Source organism: Miniopterus schreibersii, assembly GCF_964146895.1.
Source record: "Miniopterus schreibersii genome assembly, chromosome: 2".
Taxonomy (NCBI): Eukaryota; Metazoa; Chordata; class Mammalia; order Chiroptera; family Miniopteridae; genus Miniopterus; species Miniopterus schreibersii.
This window is the reverse complement of record NC_138102.1, coordinates 116,469,545-116,491,469: the sequence shown is the minus strand read 5'-3', so window position 1 is coordinate 116,491,469 and position 21,925 is coordinate 116,469,545. Positions and strand designations below refer to the sequence as shown.

Sequence of the window (21,925 nt, the reverse complement as noted above, 5' to 3'; positions counted from 1 at the left end):
ATTCTGAGTTCTGCAATAGCAAACTGGCATCGAGAAGTTCATGCCTGTAATGCTGGGAAGTGGGAAAGGGGATGTAAAGGAGGAAGGCACATGTCTGAATTTGAAAGAGTTATCTTTGGATGCTGGTTTCATGAGTTTTTCTAGCTCATTGTATAGGGACAGCTTTTTAACCACAGTGATACTTTTATGGCTTTATTTTGCTTTATTTAAATTTTTCTCACTTCAAACACTAAAGACAGTGCTTACTCACAGGATTTCAAACATCCTGTGGTTTGGGTTAAATCCCAGCTACTTTAAAGCTGCTTTGCTTTCCATCACTGCATTTTCCCCCACTTCGTGCCTGAATCCTGATAAATCTTTACTTGATGATATTAGACATTCCGTAAAACAATATTTTATAGGCAAAAAGCGATTCTTTCAACTCTTAGGTTCAGTCCAAAATAGTAATAAAAGTCCAAATGGTAATTTTAGATGAAATAAATTACCTAATTCTTATGTTCTTAATATATTTTGAAATTTCTATATATTTACCATTACCCCAAATTAGACTTAAGGTATAGTATTTTTATATTAATAATTGTTGTAATGAGAAGGTAGAGATCTTTTGTGACTTTATAGTATACAAATGTGGGATGAAAGACATTTCAGGGAATTCTATTGAGAAAACTAATACTTATAAGTGTTAAATATAAATATTGCAGAACATAATCCAACCTGACAGTTCTAATATTCAAGTAAGAATTAAATAATATTCTTGGTAAATAAGCGATGTTAAACTGTGTAAAGTATTATCAGTTGCCTTTAAGATTGATTTTCATCAAAATTACTGTACTAAAATGTTTTCTTTTGTTGTACAGACGCAAATAGCAAACCTCAATTTTAAAATCGACTCTTATTTGCAAAAAATGCTTTGACATAGTGCATTTGTTCTGCCTGGGCAGCAATAAAGGATTGTGGTATCATTTTGAAGAAGGTTGTTTGACAGAGCCTGTTTGTTTATTTGGGGTAATGTGAGCTGCATTCAGAAAATGCCATATTTTGTTTCATGATTGTATACATTCTCTCCCATTGCTCCCAGGCAAGACTTGTAAGCAGAGAAGACACGGATTTAGACCTTTTTTCCATGACCAGTGGAAGTGCTTTGTCTGTGAAGAAAGAAAAAAAAAATCAGGCACACAGACACTCAGCGGGATCTTCAAGTAAGTTGTGGTTTCCTTCAGAATTAATTTAGAAATCACAAATGAATTGATGGAACCTAATGCCAACAAGCATTCTTTTACATATAGGGGGTAGAATGCCAGCAACCAGAACTGCCCAAAAATGTGTATTTGAATTTTTTCTTTCCTTAAATGTCTTCTTTTGATATAAACAAAATTAAATTATTTCTAAAATTAACAGCACAGCTATTTTAATTATATTCTATGACTCAATGATCTACTCTCCCACCCCCTGATGTATCATGTTGAATTCTTTGATCATTTAGTTCTAAAAGAATTTTTTAGGCTAATTGTAAAAAGTTGGATTTATATATCAAAGTAGTGTATTTTGGACTTCTGTCATTGATTTAGTAGATGTTGTAGGTAAAGTTAATTTTTAAAGGAAACTTTTTAAAATATATCAGATTTTAGATAATGCTATACTGTCAAAACCATGCTTTAAAAAATTATTTCCATTAAACAGATGACAGTTTATACTTATTAATGATGGCTTTTTGCATCTGTAAATCTGTCACACACATATATTCATCTGTCACACACATCTATTCCCTTTATCATGGTTTCCATAAGAATTGCACATGGTTAATTCTGAAAAAAAATGTAAACACTTAAAAAAAATTTATATCTTGTGGTATTTTGGGATAATAGAGCCTAATTTTTTCAAACTCTTCACTTACGGTGTAAACCCTAAGGATTTTGAAATGTCTTTTAAAATATTATGGTATATTAGTATAAAATATGTTTTATTTGATATTATATTTTGTTAATTTCCCTAAAGTATACTGAACCTCAGAAGTCAACACTTCAAGTTACACTTCATTATAAGTGTCATTATTCTTGAAAAAGGTTTATTATTCACTGATATTATGGTTGTGTACATATAAAGTCAATATTTGATTGAATGTGAAAAATTCAATGATCCAGATGGAACTCTTCAGGCAAATGAAACTTCAGAATGACTCTCTCTCACTTTTCATACAGGTACTTGATAATTAGATCCCAGTCATTTAAATTCATTGACACATGCAAATTCCTTTTGACAAATTTTAATTTGCTTTTGAAATAATATTAATATGTCTAATTTAAAAATATTTATCAGGCTTTAAAGTTCTTAGAGTGCTTGAACTTCCTTACCTGAGTAGAGAATATGGACACTAAAAGTTGCTCTAGTCAAGATGGTTAAGAAAGAAATATTTTAGGTTTATTCACCTAATACAAATTTTTTACATTATCAACATAATGTATTAATAACATCAATTTTTAAATATATATTTCATTTCAGAAGGGATCAATCTGTGCCACACAAAATAATGAATAATAATATATCCATTTTAGGCATCATATATTGCAAACTCATATGATATCACTTTGGAGCAGTGTAGGTAAAAAGAAACAAACCAAATAAAATAAAAACAAAAAAAAGCCTTGTCTTTACAGAATATCAGTGTTTTTCTTAATTATATATATCCAAATGTTAAGGCATAAATAACTCAATAAATCAGCAACTATCCTTAAGTATATATGCTTCATCTTTCACTTATTTGACATAGAACCATAGATTGTAGAATATATGAGATCATTATATAGAGTTCATTTCTTAACACATTTTCTAAAAAACAAACAAACAAACAAACAAAAAACTGAAATAAGGCTATTCTCACTGTAGTTCCAATTAGTTGTCAATATGTAAAATTATTGCAAACACTATTGATCTCTAAATCTGCTTACTCAGTGTCATTTTAAACATACCCCTTTGGAAAAAAAAAAGGTTTTTAATAGATAACAGAATACTACTTACCTAATTATTGTAGTTACTAGTTTATTACAACATCAGCACAATATAATGGTAAAGAGTGTAGGCTCTGACATCAGTTTGCCTGGATTTGAATCATGACTTAATCTTCTCATCCTTAAAATGGGAATGATAATGTAAAGTATCTACCTTGTAAAATTGTCATCAAGATAAAATGTAGAGCGTTTAGAACAATACCTGGCACATAATAAGTGCTTAATAAAAATGTTCTTTATAATTGCACCTGCATATAGCTGTAAAAGAAGAATTGATTGAGGTAAGATATTGAAGTTTCTAGAATCTAGGCACATGGGCTCAGCTTATAAGAAACCTACTCTTAATAGTTGTTTGATTAAAAACTTGGCATAGCCTATTTTTTATAGAAATCTTTTAACCTTCAAAGTCTTTGGGTCCTAGGCCTCCATGGCCTTGGGCCAACCACTTACAGCTTTGGTATTTTGACAGCTCTTTTTCCTCTGGCCTTCCCTGTTTCTGTATCAAAAACTTGTCACCTTATTAAAGCTAAAGTGTTTCTTTAGCTTTTCAAGCCAAATATAGTGAGTAGTTTATGGGCTGCAGCTATAAAACTCTTTAAGCCTTTGAACTTTTCTAGATATTTCTCTTTTAATGTTGCTATAATATTTGTAACATGTATTCTTTAAAATCAGATAAACTCAGGTTTAAAATCCCAATACCACCATCACATATAAGTTGTGTAACCTTTAGTAAATTATTTAACCTCTAAAAATGAATTTATTGCATGAAAAATGGAAATAATAATGTCTATCTCATAGAGTTTCAGTGAAGAAGAAATGAGTGAAAATATATGTGAAGCATGTGATGTATCGCCTAGCATATAGTAAGGGCTTAAAGAATAGTATGTGTTGTTTATATTGTTTGTTCTTGTTGTGTGTTTTATGTTGCTGTTGCTTCATTTTTAACAACTCCAAGACAAAATTGTCTTCCTTTTTTATGCGTCACATAATAGCAGAACCAGCATCTCAAGCAATACATGTTGTCTTTTCTTTGTGAATTTCCCAAGTTTTCTGTCCTTTCCCCTTAGGGCTCACTGCTCTCCTACAAGAAACCAAGGCAGTCTTCTGCAACCTGGGTTTCTAATCTACCTTGTGGTTTACAAAGAGATGAAAGAGGTCTCATTCTTATTTTTAAAATGCCATTTATAAAATGAATATGCCAGGAGATTTCCTCATTTAGACAATATTTAGAAAAAATATTTGATTTCCTTAAAACGGTTTTGGTGTTCTCAATTAATTTTCTCATTTAATGCTTAAAATAAATGATACATTATAATAATAATTTTATTGCTATCGCAATTTATAACTTTATACGTTTCTTTTGATTATCTTTCTTATTTATAATGATTATTTTTCTTTGACAGCTAATATAAATAAGACTCAGAGTGTTTATTTAATGTGCTTTTGGCACAAAAAGCTTAGCAAGGTAAAGGAGCAACTTGAAGCTATCTTTTCATATTCCAAAACCAGTGCTACACTGCCTCTGTTCCTCTATGGACTAAATTATATAGCTTAGTTAGTAAGAGTAGAACATAATTAAATGTAGTTCTTATTCATCCATCCATCCATCCATCCATCCATCCATCCATCCATCCATCCATCCATCCATCCAAGAGCCATTTACTGAATAGCCACCGCTCACTATATCCCTAATTCAGGCTTCCAGTCACCTCCTAGTCACCTCCACACATTCCAGGATGTATTCCATGTTCAAAGTTAGCCAGGAATGAGGCTCTGCAGTCCCTCTGTCATAGTGCAGAATCAGCCCCAAGTCACCTTCTTCTTTGAGCATGTCTAGATTCTCATGAAATGTAAGCCATTTTAATATGGTATTGATTTTTCTGGATATGGAATAAGATACCTTAAAGAAGTGAACCCGCAAATGTAATTGAAGTGAGTGAAGAGCTTTTTTGTAACCTACAATGACATTTGGGACTTAAGTAAGGAAAGAAGTGGAAGAAAGCCATCTAAACAAAGGAAAAGAGTAAAATGTGAATATAAGATGGGGCAAAACTAGGTTTACAGCTGTGAGTACACGAAACACACTTTATTCTTGTATTATTATTTATTATTTATTGTATTATTTTCCATATGAGTAACTGTAAACCTACTTTTGGCCCACCCTGTATATATTTGTGGAACATTGAAGAGTCAGTCTGCATGAACCAGAGGTTCCACAAACTGAAGTAATACAAATAAGGTTGGATTAAAAACAAAGCCTAGTTTTAGGTAAATTTGAAAGTAAAGTGGAGGAACTGGATTTTTTGTTTTTAATCCTCTCCCAAGGATACATTTTCATTGCTTTTTAAAGAGAGAGGAAAGGAGAGAGAGAAACATTGATCGGTTGCCTCCCATATATGCTTTGACTAGGAATCGAACCCAAAACTTTTTGGTGTACGGGACGAAACTACAACTAACTGAACCACCCAGCAAGGGCTGGAGGAATTGGACTTTCTTACTGATAATGCATAACTAACAAAGATTTCTGAAAATTCCTTAGTGTTTTAGAAAGCTTAAGATCAGTTAAAGAAAGGTATTCTGGCTTAATCCTAACATTACGCAATTCCTCCAATATATCTACAAAGTAACTTTATATATAGCTCTTACCAGAAAAGATTATCAAAAGTAAAAAATGAAATAGTCTACTAGATGTCAATACTAAATAATACATGGAGATTTAGAAACTAACGATGGCAACTAAAGCAAAAGTAAATTCCAAAGATGACCATTAAAGTTTACTCTTTTTTTAAAAAAATGTATATCTTTATTGATTTTGGAGAGAGAAAGGGAGAGGGGGAGAGAGAGATAGAAACATCCATGATGAGACAGTCATTGATCAGCTGCCTCCTGCACGCCCCCAACTGGGGGTCAAGCCCGTAACCTGGGCATGTGCCCTGACCGGGAATTGAGCTGCAATCTCCTGGATCCTAGGTTGATGCTCAACCGCTAAGGCACGTCCGGCCAGGCTAAAGTTTATTCTTATTTTAGTTTTGTAAGAAACCACCAAACTCTCTTCCAAAGTAGCTGTAACATTTTTCATTTCCACTAGCAATAAATGAGAGTTCTTATTGCTCGTCACCCTTGCATTTGGTGTTGTCAGTGTTCTGGATTTTGGTCATTTTAATAGGTGTGTAGTGGTATCTTCGTTTAATTTGAATTTCCCTTTATAGTACTATTGAAGTTGAATGTCTTGGTCCTAGGTACCTAGAAAAGCTAATTTGCATACAGTAGGCCCTTTGATATATATTTGATGAATTAATAAATGGATGAATGAATGAATGAATGAATATGGCCACCCTTTAGCTGAATAAGAGCTAGGAAAGGACTATCTTACATTTTCAAGCTCCATAGTAGGGTAGAAGATGAAGAGAGTTAGAAGATTGGCTGGTAGACATTCAATAGTGTCTGCCAAAGCTTCTAAAAGCACCTGGCCATCCAAAATGCTGGTATTGTTATTAAAGAGTACAATTTACCTAAATGGTAAGGGTTTTCTTCCTGGTGAGTCTTTCAAACAACCTAGTCATGAGATGTAAGTTCCCATGGATCCAGCCTATAAGAAGCCAATTCTGTCATTTGTTCATTCAAAAATAATTGTGGAGTGCTCCCTGACGGCCCAGTACATACACAGGGGAGAGAGTGCTGAGCAACACAGCCTTTAGAGAATTTATAATCTACATAAATATATGCTCTGCCAGTTTGGGTCCAATCAGGAGATAAATGTCATACAGTAGGTTGGTTACACAGGGAAGGTTAAATATTTATACTAAAGGAGCAGTTTAAATGCATAATGAAACTCTCCATAATACACTAGGGCTGAATAAGAACACCCAAGGAAGGACAAACTTGGAAGAGGTTCAGACATCATTGGAGAAGGTCTGATTCAGCCACCAGACAGTAGAGAGGTTCCTTGGTATGGCCAGACCAAAGCTAGTTTATAGTTAAGGAGCAAACAATAGGCAACTCTCCGAAATGCAGCAGGGGGAGCAGGTGATGAGCAGTCAGGAGCACGCTCATGCACTAAGAGCGGACCTTGACAGGGCCGAAGGTGTGGCAGGCTTTGGTTTCCTCGTGGAGAGGACGGCACACAGGTTATCATGCGGTCCAGGCTGCACGAGGGATCATGTTCTGGGCCTGCATCTGGGAGTCCCCACACCCGCAAGGCCAACCCCTCCCCGGCCTGAGCCAGAAACTGAAAGCCGCTTTCTCTGGCAGCAGCCCTTCAGCACCCTATACTAAGAAAGCTTAACATTTTTCTCACTTTAAGGGAGAAATGCTTAAAATAATCATTTTACTATAAAAATGTAATGATAAATTGATAACTGACATAAGTATGCACTAAATGACTACTCTCTGAACATAATATACATATATACATACCTATAGATGAACTATAGGTATATGTATTAAAAACATGTTTATAGCAGTAAATGGGACTCACTATTATTGTCTTTAGAAGAGATTCACAGCTTCAACCAAATTAAGGCCTAGTATTATTTTTGTAATGGCATCTTAAGCTAGAAGATGTGTTTGAGTGAGAAAAAAGTGAAAAAAAAATTCACAATTGAGAAAAATTGAAGCATAAGACCTCGAATTGTTAAGAAAATGTTCCAGCATTCTTTTTCTCTTTCTTCTGTTTTATAGGCCACTTCTAGCCTATAAAACAATGTTATTGACTAGGGAAACAATCAATTAGGAAACAACTCTTATAAAGTATAGTGTAGCCCTCAATAAATTGGCATTTTGAAGTTCAGAGGCAAGAGACCATTAATATGCCAATTGCATTTTAAAACACACTGAAAGACAGTGTGGTGTTGATAAGAATATCATGTTAAGAGGTTGGGAAATCAATTTCTAGTCCTGGCTTGGCTCCTCACCAGCTTGTCTGTGATCTTGGTGAAGTCACTTACAAGTCCTTGGTAAATTTAATAGGTAAAGGCAGCATGGCAAAGTGGAAAGAAATTTGGAGTGGGACAGATTTAAATTTAAACCCCACTTCTCACACGTTTCTGTAGGCTTGGAGTGGGATATTTTAGGTTTGGTTTGTCCATTTAGAAAATATCATGGTGGAAATTAGGTAAACATATAAATATATATTTTGTGTTTATATGAAAAATGGAGGAAATATGAAAAATGAAGGTGGTCCAAGAATTCTTATAGCTTTGAATATCCATATTCTGCAACTAGAACAATAAAACTTTGTATGTTCCGATTTCCCAATTAAAAAGCAACAGAAGCTATTATTTCTGATGTGTTATAGTATAAAACTCATGTTTGCAAATGAAAATTTTCTCCATACTAGAATACTTCTAAATAACCCTGATTTTATGCATTATTTAAATTGTCTCTAATTACTTTAGCTAAGCTCATTCAACTGAGATGGGAGGAAAAGATATTTCCTTTAAATGTTTTCCAAGTAAAGAAAATTCCACCATCTATGAGAAATAAGAGCTATTTCAAAGAATTAAGTTGAATTTTAGAAAGCTAGAAGTGATTCTGAAGACCAACATGCCTACTGAAATAATTTGGCTTAAGAATATCTACTATAAATACATAGTAGATATCTTAAAGTCTCTCTCTCTCTCTTTCTCTCCACATATATATCTTTATATGTATATGTGTGTATATATATATATATGTATATATATAAATTTTCTATTGAGAACCCAGTAACATTTCATAATGTAGCATTTGGAAATTACCTTTAGCTTACTTTAGCTCAGAGATTTTCAACTGATGTGCCGCAAGAATTCTTAAAACATGCAATATCTGACTAGTTAATCAGGCTCACTGACCTCTTTCCCCTTAGATTTTTAATAAAAAAAATGACAACAGCCAACACAACAATAGCCATCTGGTGTGAATGCCCTGTCTTGAACCATAAGCATATAGGTCATACAATAGAGTTGTATCTTATTGGTCATGTTGCATAATAAGTTTTCACCTTACTGGTTAATTCTTGGTACCAGAAATCCTTATATACAAATATGGGTGCCTGATTTTTTTTAAATCACTTTGGAGCAATAAGGGTAGGTAATTACTATTTCTTTGTGTAAATAAATAAAAATTATACCTATTCTTTGTCAGATGGAAAAATATATATTTTTTGGTATGCTGCAGAATTTTAATAGTTAGCTTATGTGCCATGAGATGAAAAAGGTTGAAAATTGCTGCTTTAGCTAGATGTTTACTTTTCAGAAAGAAACTGTTGCTTGTAAGTTTACAATTAAAGACATTAAAAGGAGAACTAGGTATAAACCTATAGGCACAAGGCAATTTAATAAATAGGCTATTCTAAAAGTAATTAGTAAAGTCTATAGAGTTTTGTACAAATGTAAAATGCTATTATGGGAAATGCACAGGAATAACATGTTAAACTCTATTCTCTTTAAGAGAAATTTCAGTTTTTCAATTTGTAGAACAGTGTGAAAGATGGCCTTATTTTTATATCTGATTATTCTCGTGCAGAATATTAATTAGAGAATGAGGCCTGCAGTCTCTCCTGAAGCAATGTATGTTTTGAAAAGAACTCTACTATACTTATGGGCTCAAACTGGAAGGAAACAGAGGGGTTCTCTTTTTGAGGCTAAGACTAATAATACTTTAAATCCATCCTGAATAAAGTTACCTGTGGCTATTTTATTCAATGAACATTTATTAAGCACTTAATATATATTTGGCATTATTCTATATTGCAGAAATAACTTCAAATTCAGTTAAACATCAAAATTCTAAACTTTTAAAAATACAGGTTAGCCTCTGTACCTTATAATTATACCTAAAATAGTATGTTCCAATTTTTTAAAGTAGAGCTTAAATTTCTTTACAAATATTAAAAAATATATTTGAAAAATATAAGCAATATCTCATGGGAAACAGTTTGATTTTTCTCTCTCTGAAAGTATTAATAATAAATTCCATTCAGTTCAAAGATGTGTTAATAAATTGCAGTGTTCATTTTTAGATGGAAGGACCTGCATCTGAGGTCACCAACTGTCCTCTTTCTACTCCTACAGTTAGGAAACTTGATTGGGTGAAAAATATTGCATATTGTCCATAATTATGTGGCATTTTCATACTACCACGTTTCTCACTTGAATTATAAATTTACTATTTTCCATAAAATACCAGGCCAAGAAAAGATAGGTGCATACACACGCACGCACGCGCACACACACACACACACACACACACACACACACACAGAATTTCACTTCCTAATTCTTGCCAAGTCACAATTTTCATTGTTACAAACACGACTTTCAAGCTGTAAAACATCATAATAGTTATAAATATAGTTATACATGGTTTTATTTTAATTTATAAATATAATACTAATCACTAATGCTTCTTGGTGGATTTACCTCTGCATTTATGTCATCTTGCTGCTCTCTAACTCTCTGCCACTTCACCACTAGCCTGCATTTCCTTTGAAATTTCCCTCTTTCAAGACTCCAAGATATCTAGCATTTTGACCATTATGGCAACTCTGCTACTTCCTATTGGTCCTTTATGTTCCATAAATTAAGTTTACAAATCAACGATCTCCTCACTGAATGATTAGAAACAGTTTACATTTAACTTAATTTTCTGTCACACAGAGTGATCAAAGGTGATTAAGAGTTATGTTTAATCTGGTTTCTACTTGCATATTTTTCAATATAGATTGAAATTATGTATAGAAATAATAAACTGAGTTTTGTTTCAACTGTCCACTACTAATTAGCATATTGGTTTTACTTGTAGCTGGCCTTTAGAAAATCTAGATAATTATATATTTCTGATATATTTTCATCATATACCATCTTTAAAAATGTAGTCTCTAGGACATTGTGTCTACTCATTAATGTTATTTTATTAAAGTATGTGTTCATGTAATACAACCAAAATCACTTGAATATGGGAGTATTCTTCAAGTAGCTTGAGAAATCTTATTAACACCTAGTTTACAAAGATGTTGAGGGGTAAATGGACAGTGGCATAGTAAGGGTAAGAAAGTCTGAAAAAAACTTTTGATAAAATAATTCTTAAATTTAAAAAATTGTGTTAGGGGTTATAAAATCACAACCTATATCATAGATATAAGTAGATATAGAAATGAATACAGGCATAGAAATGCCTTTCCATTGTGCTTCCTCCCCTGCAGGAATTGAGGCTAGTATGATACATTTTATTCATTTTTAGTTTTATAGACCTTATTTCCCTCCAGGTAATGAACAGTTCTTTCCATGCCAAGACATGCAAAGAAATATGCATCTCACATTTGCTACCTATTGATTTTATTTATGGTAATATTATATTAGAAATATGTTTTATTTTTGAATATGAACAAGATATTGTCTTTTTTACAGTAAACCTTAGTCATGTAATGTTAAGTATCAACTTCATTACTATGACTTAAGCTTTGGGAAAATGATTTAGCTGCACTTACTCAGTTTCCCCATTTTTAAAATGAAAGTGATATGTATTCTGCAGACTTGTAATGAGGATAACAAGAAATGGTGAATGTGAAGTGCCGAGGTAGGGCGTGGGCCATAGTGGACTCTAAATTCTTACTGCTGCGTCAGTGTGAATTTTCAGGAAAGTTATGAGTGAATTCACATTAACAAAGAATTGAAGAGCAATGGGTGATGAGGAAATATTGGCAATAGAACATAATACTCTTTTAATATATTCCAGAGTAAAAAAAATAATATAATTATATTTAAGAAAACTTTTATTGATGTTAAACTGGCATACTTTGATTAACTGGCATACTTAAAAGTGAAAGTGTTTTGCCTACAGAATCTTCTAAGAAAATAATTCTGTGATACTACTATCTATGCCAATTGTTGCAAAATTTCCTGGTAGAAGAAGTAAAAACTGACTATCAGATTTCCCATTTAAAATATTCAAATTTCAATCTCGCTCTAGACGTTAAAGATTTTCCCCAGATTAAAATAAGGTAAGGATAAGATTTTGCAAATAATTGTAGCCAAGTTAAACATTTTTGCTTGATATAGAATGAAATCTGGCTTTGATTATCCTCTTTTTCCTTTTATTCTTTATTGATTTTTTTACATTATATATATTATTTTATTTTATTGAATTTATCAGGGTGATATTGGTTAATAAACTTATATAGGCTTCAGGTGTACAATTCTTTGGTACATCATCTGTATATTGTATTGTGTGTTCACCACCCCAAGTCAGGTCTCCTTCCATCACTATTTATTCCCCCTTTACCCTCTTCTACCTCCCCCCAACCCCCTTTCTCTCTGGTAATCACCATAATGTTGTCTGTGTCCATGAATTTTGGGGTTTTTTTTCTTAATTTCTTTACCTTCTTCACCCCGCCCCCCAACTCCCGTCCCCTGTGTCAGCTGTCAGGCTGTTCTCTGTATCTATGAGTCTGTTTCTATTTTGTTTGTTTATTTTGTTCATTAGATTCCATATATAAGTGAAACCATATAGTATTTGTCTTTCTCTGACTGGCTTATTTCACTGAGCATAATGTTCTCCAAGTCCATCCATGTTGTCACAAAGCATAAGATTTCCTTCTTTTTTGTGGCCGAGGAGTATTCCATGGTGCAAATGTGCCACAGCTTCTATATCCACTTATCTACTGATGGGCACTTGGGCTGTTTCCAAATCTTGGCTACTGTAAATAACACTGTATTGAACATAAGGGTACATATATTCTTTCTAATCATTGTTTTAGGTTTTTTTCAATATATTCCCAGAAGTTGAATTACTGGGTCATAAGGCAGCTCCATTTTAAATTGTTTGAGTAAACTCCATACTGTTTTTCATAGTGGCTGCCCCAGTCTGCATTCCCACCAACAGTGCATGAAGGTTCCCTTTCTTCCACACCCTCAGCACCACTTATTTTATTGATGGAGCCATTCTGACAGGTGTGAGGTGATATCTCATTGTGGTATTAATTTGCATCTCAAGAATGATTAATGACATTGAGCATTGTTTTATGTCTGTTGGCTATCTGTATGTCTTTTTCGGAGAAGTGTGTACTGTATTCAGGTTCTTTGCCCATTTTTAAATTAGATTATTTGTTTTTTGTTGTTGACTTGTATAAGTTCTTTATAAATTTCAGATATTAATTATCAGAAATATCATTGGCAAATATGTTTTCCTATATAATGGGTTGTCTTATCATTTTCTTGATGATTTCCCTTGCTGTGCAAAAACTTTTTTGTTTGATGTAGTCGAGTTTAGTAGCCTGTCAAAAAAGAACATAGAATTTATTTTTTAATTTTAATTCAGCAAGAGTTGGTCTCTAATAATATCAATTTTTCTTGTCTCCAGTGCTTTGGCAGGCGCTTTAAAAACACAGGCTTGTTAGGTCTGGATATTTCGTCTCCGAAGTTTGACAATTAAACAAATACATTAACATTAACACTTCAGCCCTCAAATTATTCCTGTAACCAGAACTGGTTAGTTAAAATTAATTGCTGTTATACCAAAAGCATATTTACATGGATGGTGGAATCATCTAATAGATAAATATTAAGAGTCTACTACAGAGTAGGCACAAGCTGTTGATTGATGTCCTATAACAGACTGATTCTGCCTATTTCCAAAATCTGAGACAGTTTAATGAAACAGTCAACAATAATCCCAGACAGTTAAATATAATAGTTATTAGTAACCACAGAATAATATTATGGATCTGAAACAGTAATTTGTTTCACCAGCACTTGACCTTATCCAGAGAAAAACAAATTTCAACTGTATTTGTGTGACAGAACTAGTTGTACATATGTCAGCTACATTTATTATTTTAAAATCACATTTTAACATTTTTGAGGACAGAATCCATGTATGCTCTATTGATAATAGATTAAAGCATCATGTTTCTAAGTGTAATATTTTAGTTCTTATGCCTTGCTTCATGATCATTTTCTTTTCTATATAAATTACTCTGACTTTTTTTGTTATTATTGTTGCTTTCAAACCAATTTCTTATACTAGCTAACATGGTGTGAAAATAAACGGGTATGGTCAAATGTGAAATGCATTTGTGAAATGAATGAAACTGAAGTGCAATAATATAATAACTCCTCAGGCGAGTCATGTTTATTGTTGCCAAATGTCTCCCTGCTAAGAACTAATAAGCATGAAAAGGGGTAATGAAAGTTTCCATGAAAAGTGTTTTGGAAACCTATCCACAAGTCTTCACTATCTGGGAATGTGAAAATAAGTAATTTTTTATACAAGTTCCATATGAGGGCTGTAAAAATGGAATTATGAGAATAGCATCAAATGGAAAGGAACTACAACCTGATAGTTACTACTATTCTTTGGCACATGGAAGAGAATTGACAGGAAAGCTCTATTGAAAGGCAGAATAGAACAGTGCCTGCTATATAATAGGCACTAAATTAATACATGTTGAATGAATGTGTAAATAAAAGGAAGATTTTTAATTAAGGCTTTCAGAGACCCCAGGTGATCTTGAAAATCTAATTTTGGTTTTAAATGTTTAAATTCCAAAAGATAACTTCTCAGTGATAAACATTTTGTGATTTACTTAGAATACAAGCTTTTGCTAGACATTTTTTACTCTGGCAAAATTAACATGGGAAAAATGGGGTAAGAAGATTATTAGCAATTAAAATATAGTGTTATAGAAGAACTGGGCTGTTTCAAAGAACTATGCATATGAAAGGTAATTATTAGCATCATTTATGCCATTATTCTTTAGCTACAAATACTTATAGACACTTACTTGTAAATGTAATGAAACTGAAAAGAGAACTTTAAGAAAAATGCCTGGAGAATTTGGGAACAGATCTTCCCTGAGTTGACAAGAGGAAAGGGACATAGGACCTGGTTTTTAGGACCAACTATGTTCAGTAGAAAATGGATACCTAGGTAGCTTATAGATTGTTAAATTTCATTCTAACTTCTCACTGAGTTACACTTTTTATTCCCTAATCAAGTTTAAATACAGTAGTTTCCCATTATTTGTGGTTTCACGTTCCATGGTTTCAGTTACTGTGGTCAACCACAGTCCAAAAATATTAAATGGAAAATTTCAGAAATAAACAATTCCTAAGTTTTAAATTGCACACATTCTGAGCAGTGGTAATGAAATCTCACTCTGTCTCTTCTCTTTCTAGCTTATCCATGTTGTATATATTGCCTGCCCCTTAGTAACTTAGTTGCCATCTGGGTTAGCAGCTCGGCCTTTGCAGTTAGCGCAGGGCTTGTGTTCAAGGAATCTTTAGTTGACTTAATAATGACCCTGGTGCGCAGCAGCAGTGACGCTGGCTATTCACATACGCCAGAGGGAAGCCATGAAGTGCTTCCTTTCAGTCAAAAGGCCTGGATGTACGGGAAAAACATCGTATATATAGGATTAAACACTGTCCTTGGTTTCAGGCAATCCTTTGGGTAAGGAGGAGCCACTGTACTCACTGTGCTCTATCTGCCAGTTTGGTGAGAAACCAAAGAACTCTTAACCTGAGTTTTACTGAATAGTTACCAATGAAAAGAGTTTTAGGTCATTTTAGTAACATGTGACAGATGGCAAATCTAGTTCTGAAAAAAAAAAAAAAAAAATCACAGAGCCTATGTAGATTTTACAACTGAAACTCAATCAATAAAAAAACTTTTCTTAGAAAAAAACAGTGTTGAATCATATTAGTGGAAGAACCACAGAATCTATAGAAACAAGACAGTATTTTTAGCACCACATTCTAGTCATCCTTGTCTGTGTGTACACAGCCACAAGGCATCTTTAAGAAGAAATAAACATAGTAGTATGTTAAAAGTGATAAAACCTGGTAAAACAGTGCATATTATAAGGAGGCCTCAAAGACTGTAGATCAAAGATGAATTATAGCTATTATAAAATATCACAAAATAGGTAAAATACAAAAGTAAAAATCTATATAATATCTACCAAAATAAGATTTCCCACATATATAATATGTATTAGCTTTTATCATTAGGGATTATTTTTCAAGATAAATGCACCTAGATAAAGCAAATTAATATGCCACACATGTTGATTTAAAAAGAAATAATAGGCCCGGCCGGGCGTGGCTCAGCGGTTGAGCGTCGACCTGGGATCCAGGCGATCAGGGTTCGATTCCCGGTCAGGGCACATGCCCGGGTTGTGGGCTCGATCAATGACTCTCTCATCATTGATGTTTCTATCTCTCTCTCTCCCTCTCCTTTCCTCTCTCTGAAATCAATAAAGATATATTTAAAAAATAATAAAATAAAAAATAAAAAGAAATAATAGGCATTGTGATCTTTAGCAACAATGAATACTGCAGATATTTTTCTAACTATCAAGTGTATCAAACCTAACTTTTCTTATTTATATGTCTCTTAAATATTGGGTAAGAAAAATAACTGTAAATGTCATTGTCCAATTGGGATTTTGAGAAACACATTTTATTAATCTTTTTATAAGTTATATAAAAAAACTTATCCACTGAAAAAGCTTGAGAAAAAATTTTAAAACAAGCAAAATCACCATGTTACGTTGAGGATATCTGAATATAATATAAACAAACTGTTTGTTATTTGCTCTGTTCTGTTTTCATCCTCAGTGTTAGACTTTATCTACCTGAAGTTCACTGTAAATTATCATTATTATTCAAGGTTGGACAAAGCAATAGCCTTAAAAAACAACCGTTATTTGAACACAATACCTACCTCAACCTCAAACTGGCCAAGTGTAACTCAATTATAGCACTTAAATTGATGTAAACGCTTTGCTGCTAAAAATTTGTTCTGGTCACTTTCATTAAATTGTTGATTTTTTTTCCTCCATGCTTTACTTATGCTGTATCTGCTGTTAAGCAATACAATATGGGAAGGACTTTGAAATGATTTCTATATCCAGACACATAGTGTTGAGTGTATCAATGAAAACCCAATGACGTATTACTATACATCATAAAATTTCTATTTTGACCTGCTTAACCAGGTTTTTTTATACATACCAGGAGAGTCATTCAAAGCATTTTACATATTAAATTACTTATCAAAACACAGCATATATAGACCTTGACATTTGTTAAAGAACCAAGGACTTAACAACAGAAAAAAATTTAAAGGACCAGAACAAATCTTTAGCAGAACACAGATTATGTGGCAAAGAAGTGACTTATAGGAAGATAAAGCGTACTTATCAAGACGTACTTTCAGCATATATGTAAGAGACAATTGGTTGATTTTCAAGATCACCTACAAATATACAGCAGACTGTTATTTAAAAAACGTAAAATCTATCGCAATAATGTTGCAGGAAAGAGAAAAAACTGCCACAGTTCCTTTAGCCATATATTTTTTTTATTCCAGGAACACATCAATAGGTCTAGCTCTAATACCAATTTTTTGAGGCAAGATTCTCTCACTATTGTATTTTCATGTGGAAAAGTAATTTTAGAATGATTATACATTGATTGTATTAAATTGCTTTTTTCATTTCTAGAGTAATTATAGGATGAATTAATAGCTTTGCAATGAATGCCAATATGTGGTTTCTTTATAGATGTGTTGTTTTACTCTTCAATTTATTTTCTATATAGCTGGTGGTTCAAGAAGTTATATGTTAACAAAAAAGGATTTCACTAAATGCAATCAGAGAATAACCTATGTTGATCGCCGCTCAAATAGTTTATTTACATATAACCAAACAATAAAATAAAAGCCTTTAACACATTTAAAATATTGTTTTTAAAACACACACAACATATTCACATAAGTGTTTATGTGATTTTAGACACTAGTTTTCTTCATTCCACTAAAAATATCCTTCAAAATTTCTATACAGCTATTTTCTAATATCAACAATATGACTGTTAAATTGCTGAAGGAATTACACTAAACAATGAAAAACTCACAAGCTACCTTTTAAATATAGGGTTACATTGTGGATAAGTACAAAAAGACTTGAAGATTCATTAACAGCTTCAAAATAAAGACAATAAAGACAATAGAACAATATTAGGAGTAAAAACTTGTACCATACTGTAAATATGTAGTCAATAAAAAATCCTTTAGAATGCAGAAATACTGTTAAGAATTAGGACTTCTTCTAAAAATAAAAGCTGCTTTAATGTAATTCAGTTTATCTCATTTTGAAATAATTATTTTAGAAGCATATGATGTTATCTATAAATATTTCAATGCTTTGTCCAAAAAGTACCACTCTTCTTATATATTATTGCCATCTTTGATAAAAGGCGTATATTAAGAATAAAGGCATTAAATAATACATCTTTATACTATTAAGGTTATTTCATCAAAAATATTAACAAATAATAAGTTATCTTAATTATATTTTAAAATACATACTTATTTCTATGTATTACCTTGAATAATGCTTGCATGAAACTTGATTTAGCTTTCTCTATTGGAACACAACATTTGTGTTAGCCACTTGTGGAAATCCACTTATTCTTTTTTATTCTCTATTTTTTCTTAAATAAATACATCTGAATTCTAAATGTGTCTCAATAGCTCTTCATTTCTCAGGTCTTCCTGCTGCCCCATCCTTCCAGCCCCAGCATTCTCCCTAAATAATGTGTTCTTGTAAATACGTACTTGATATCCAGTATATAGTTTATTTCTCAAAGAATTTTTAATGCTGGGGCAAGATGAGGGTTTACTGTAACTGTGTTTTGTTTTGTTTTTTTAAGAAAAGACCAAAGTGCACATTTCATTCTGTTATTTGCAAAGAATATATTTTCAATATATAACTAGTAAACAGAAAGTGGGTAAGCTTTTAGCATGCTTTCTTATGTTTTTTAGGTTACTATTTTATCATTAGGAAATTCTTGCTTTTATGCTCCAGTAATATTTCTGTTGCCTGAAAGAGTCTGACAGCTTTACAAAGGACTACTGACTGACTTACAGGGAGCAGCTTAAGGCAGGCTAAATCTGGCCCTCGGTGAAAGCCAACTCCTCCTGGCACGCCTAGTTCCTCTCTGCAGAGACTGCCTTCAGGGGTGCCCGCTGTGAAGGCCTCCAAACTCCTGAGCTGGGCTTTTTCTAACTCCTTTGCGGACTTGTGCCTGTAGCCATAGGCACTGGCCACTCTGTGCCTACCCCACCCATTCCTAAAGCAATACCTTTTAATTTTTTTCCTGCCTTTCAGTAATGTTCTCTTGGTAGACTAACAGTAAAATATTCTCTTTATAGAGGCTCATTAACTTCTTTGTATTTGTTTTCCTAATCAGTTTTAAGATTAAAAACCAAAAAGCAATACTCTATTTTTGAAGAGCTTCTAAGTATAAAATTGACTTTTAAAATTAATATTTAACATCATGTTGCATCAAACTTGAAATTACAGACCAATTTTCACAAACAGTCTAACCTATCTAGTTGGATATATATATTTTAAATGTTTAAAATTTTAGTTAGAAAAGAATTAATGAAAAAAAAGAATTAGACAGTTTTTCCTCTAAATTTATTTAAAGCACAAAAGCATCTCAATGCAGTGTCAGGTGTTTGAATCTTTGCCTGAAGCCAGCCTGGGGGAGCTGTGGAATGCTCCACGCTGCTGCTTTCAGACCCTTTCCCCACAGACACAGCCCTGTGCGCTTGCTTCATCCTCAGGAGATTTAAAGCAGATGATCCCGGTCCCTCAATAGTATTCTTGATACAGCGTCTTGCAGTCTTGCCGAGTAAAGCATTTCTAATCAACTATCCTATTATTTCAACTACTATTTGTTTTGAACCTCTAACAAGTTGTGTTACTTTTCTCTGGGGAAATTCTGATTTGTTGAATATAAATAATAATTTCTTCCATTTTATAGCACCTGTTTAAAAACTACTGTGACAGGTCTTACCTCCATTGCAATACAATCAGAAAGAGACTTCTCACATCCACCCTCTAATGCACAGGTTTCTCCCCTCATTTATAAAACAAAGGCTCAGAAAGGCTATGACCTATCCAGAATTACAAAGCTGTGTCATTTGCAGCCAGACTAGGATATTTTTAGATTCTAGATTTAATATGCTTTCCATTTCACCAAGAATTATTTTTCCTGAAGTTTTTAATTCAATTGGACTAGTTCTAAAACGAATTTTAACAGTCATTATTTATGAAAATACAAGCAATTATAAAAATTTAAGCTATGAAAATATAAACAAATTCAAGTATCTAAATACTAAGAAGATATATTATCTCATAGTCTTGAAATACCCAGGATATTTGAATTGTAGATACAGGGAAACTGTTCTAGCTAGTTAACTTCTGTAGTCAGTTCCTTTCATTTAACCTACGTATAATTTATACAAAACTTTGATTATATTATTTTGCAAACAAAAATGGAAACAATATACATTTTTTAAACTCAAAGATCACATACTTCTACAATGCATGTTGTTGACAAATTTATTGCTTGCTTAAAATAAGTTATTTGGATCAAGTTAAATGAAAGTATACATTTACTATCACTGTCTAGGTTTTTCAATTAAAGGAATACTTGCACCAACGATAACGAATTCAGGACCTTCTAAGAAAGAACGTATATCGTTCCGTGACAATCCTGTCCAACTCAGTGGTGGATGGGGCAGTGGCAAAAAGAAGGCGAAAACGTCCAACTAATTCCTCAGGCCTCGGCATGTGCTACTCTTTCCTTCTCAAGAGTTCTGTGGCTGCCTGGTCACGCTCCCAATTGCACAGAAGGTTTTAGAGAACTGTATTTCACTTGCATTGTTACCCATATTTCATAATTTTGTGTTTTATGGTGCAGTTATCTAATATTTGTAAGATACAGTTGCACTGTTGTTCCTATGTTCACGTAGAATGGCCTCTAGAAATTAATTCTCGAACTGTCGCAATGGAATTCACACATTCAACTTCTTTTGTTTAAAAATTTTTGATTCATGTATTAAAGATGGTTTTGTTACGAATACTAAATTGTAATACCATACACATAAGAGAATAAAACTCTGTTTTATTGGCACTTTATAGAATTACTAAATAATTAATGTTAACAAATTTTATTTTACCAGATTATTATAATTAGCTATTTCAAAGATAAATTGACATATAAAGTAATTCATAGTAGCAATAAAAATGGCCCTTATTTTTTGTTTTACTGTGTCATCTTAAATAGACTAGAGTTATGTTAAGAAAATAAACTTTCCGTCTAAATTAAAATGAAATATAAATTTTAGTATGTATCAATTTAACAAATTGGATATTTTGTGTGCAATTTTTTATTCAGATGTATGTTGCTCTTATCATTTATAAAAGGTAAGGTACTAATTCTGGTTCGTTAACATTGTTCTACTGACTCAAAAGTACTTTATCATTTTAATTTTTGTTAAGGTGCCTTAAATTATTGTTTAAAAAATATTTTCAGAGCTCAACATTATAATTTTGTAATATTAATATATTGTCTAAAATGACAGACCAGTTTTATGAAATTCTTACTACTGTGTGATTAATATTCTGTGATATTATAGTAAATACAATATGCAAAATGCTTCATTTACATTCAGTGCTCCTTAGGATCTTTTACTCTCCTGAGTCTGAAGTTTTTTTCACAAAGCTAAGTTCTCCAGTGACTTTCCAGTGTGTTGCTGTGTAATAGGTTCCAATGAACTTTAGTTTTCCCCCTTTATTTTAACTGCTTTTTAATGAAATGTTTCAACTAAAAATGACTAAGCAGATTTAGAGATGCATTTATTTAGTTCTTGCCCCCCCCATCTACTCTTGGAACTCTATTGTATTTCAAACCTGTACATTTCTTTCTTTTTTTTTTTTTAATATATCTTTATTGATTTCAGAGAGAGGAGAGGAGAGGGAGAGAAACATCAATGATGAGAGAGTCGTTGATCAGCTAGCCCGCAACCCGGGCATGTGCCCTGACTGGGAATCGAACCCTGATCGCCTGGATCCTAGGTCGACG

The 21,925-nt window shown here is 32.7% G+C and overlaps 1 protein-coding gene across 1 annotated transcript in view; it reads left to right on the top strand.

The window, feature by feature from the left end:
* LRRIQ1 (leucine rich repeats and IQ motif containing 1) overlaps positions 1–21,503 on the top strand; it is a 200,340-nt gene extending 178,837 nt beyond the window's left edge. Inside the window, exons 25-26 of the mRNA XM_081131043.1 lie at positions 1,079–1,199; positions 20,471–21,503. Coding sequence (XP_080987169.1) covers positions 1,079–1,199; positions 20,471–20,613 — 264 coding nt within the window. The 3' untranslated portion in view covers positions 20,614–21,503. The remainder of the gene's footprint in view (positions 1–1,078; positions 1,200–20,470) is intronic.
* The last annotated feature ends 422 nt before the right edge of the window (positions 21,504–21,925 follow it).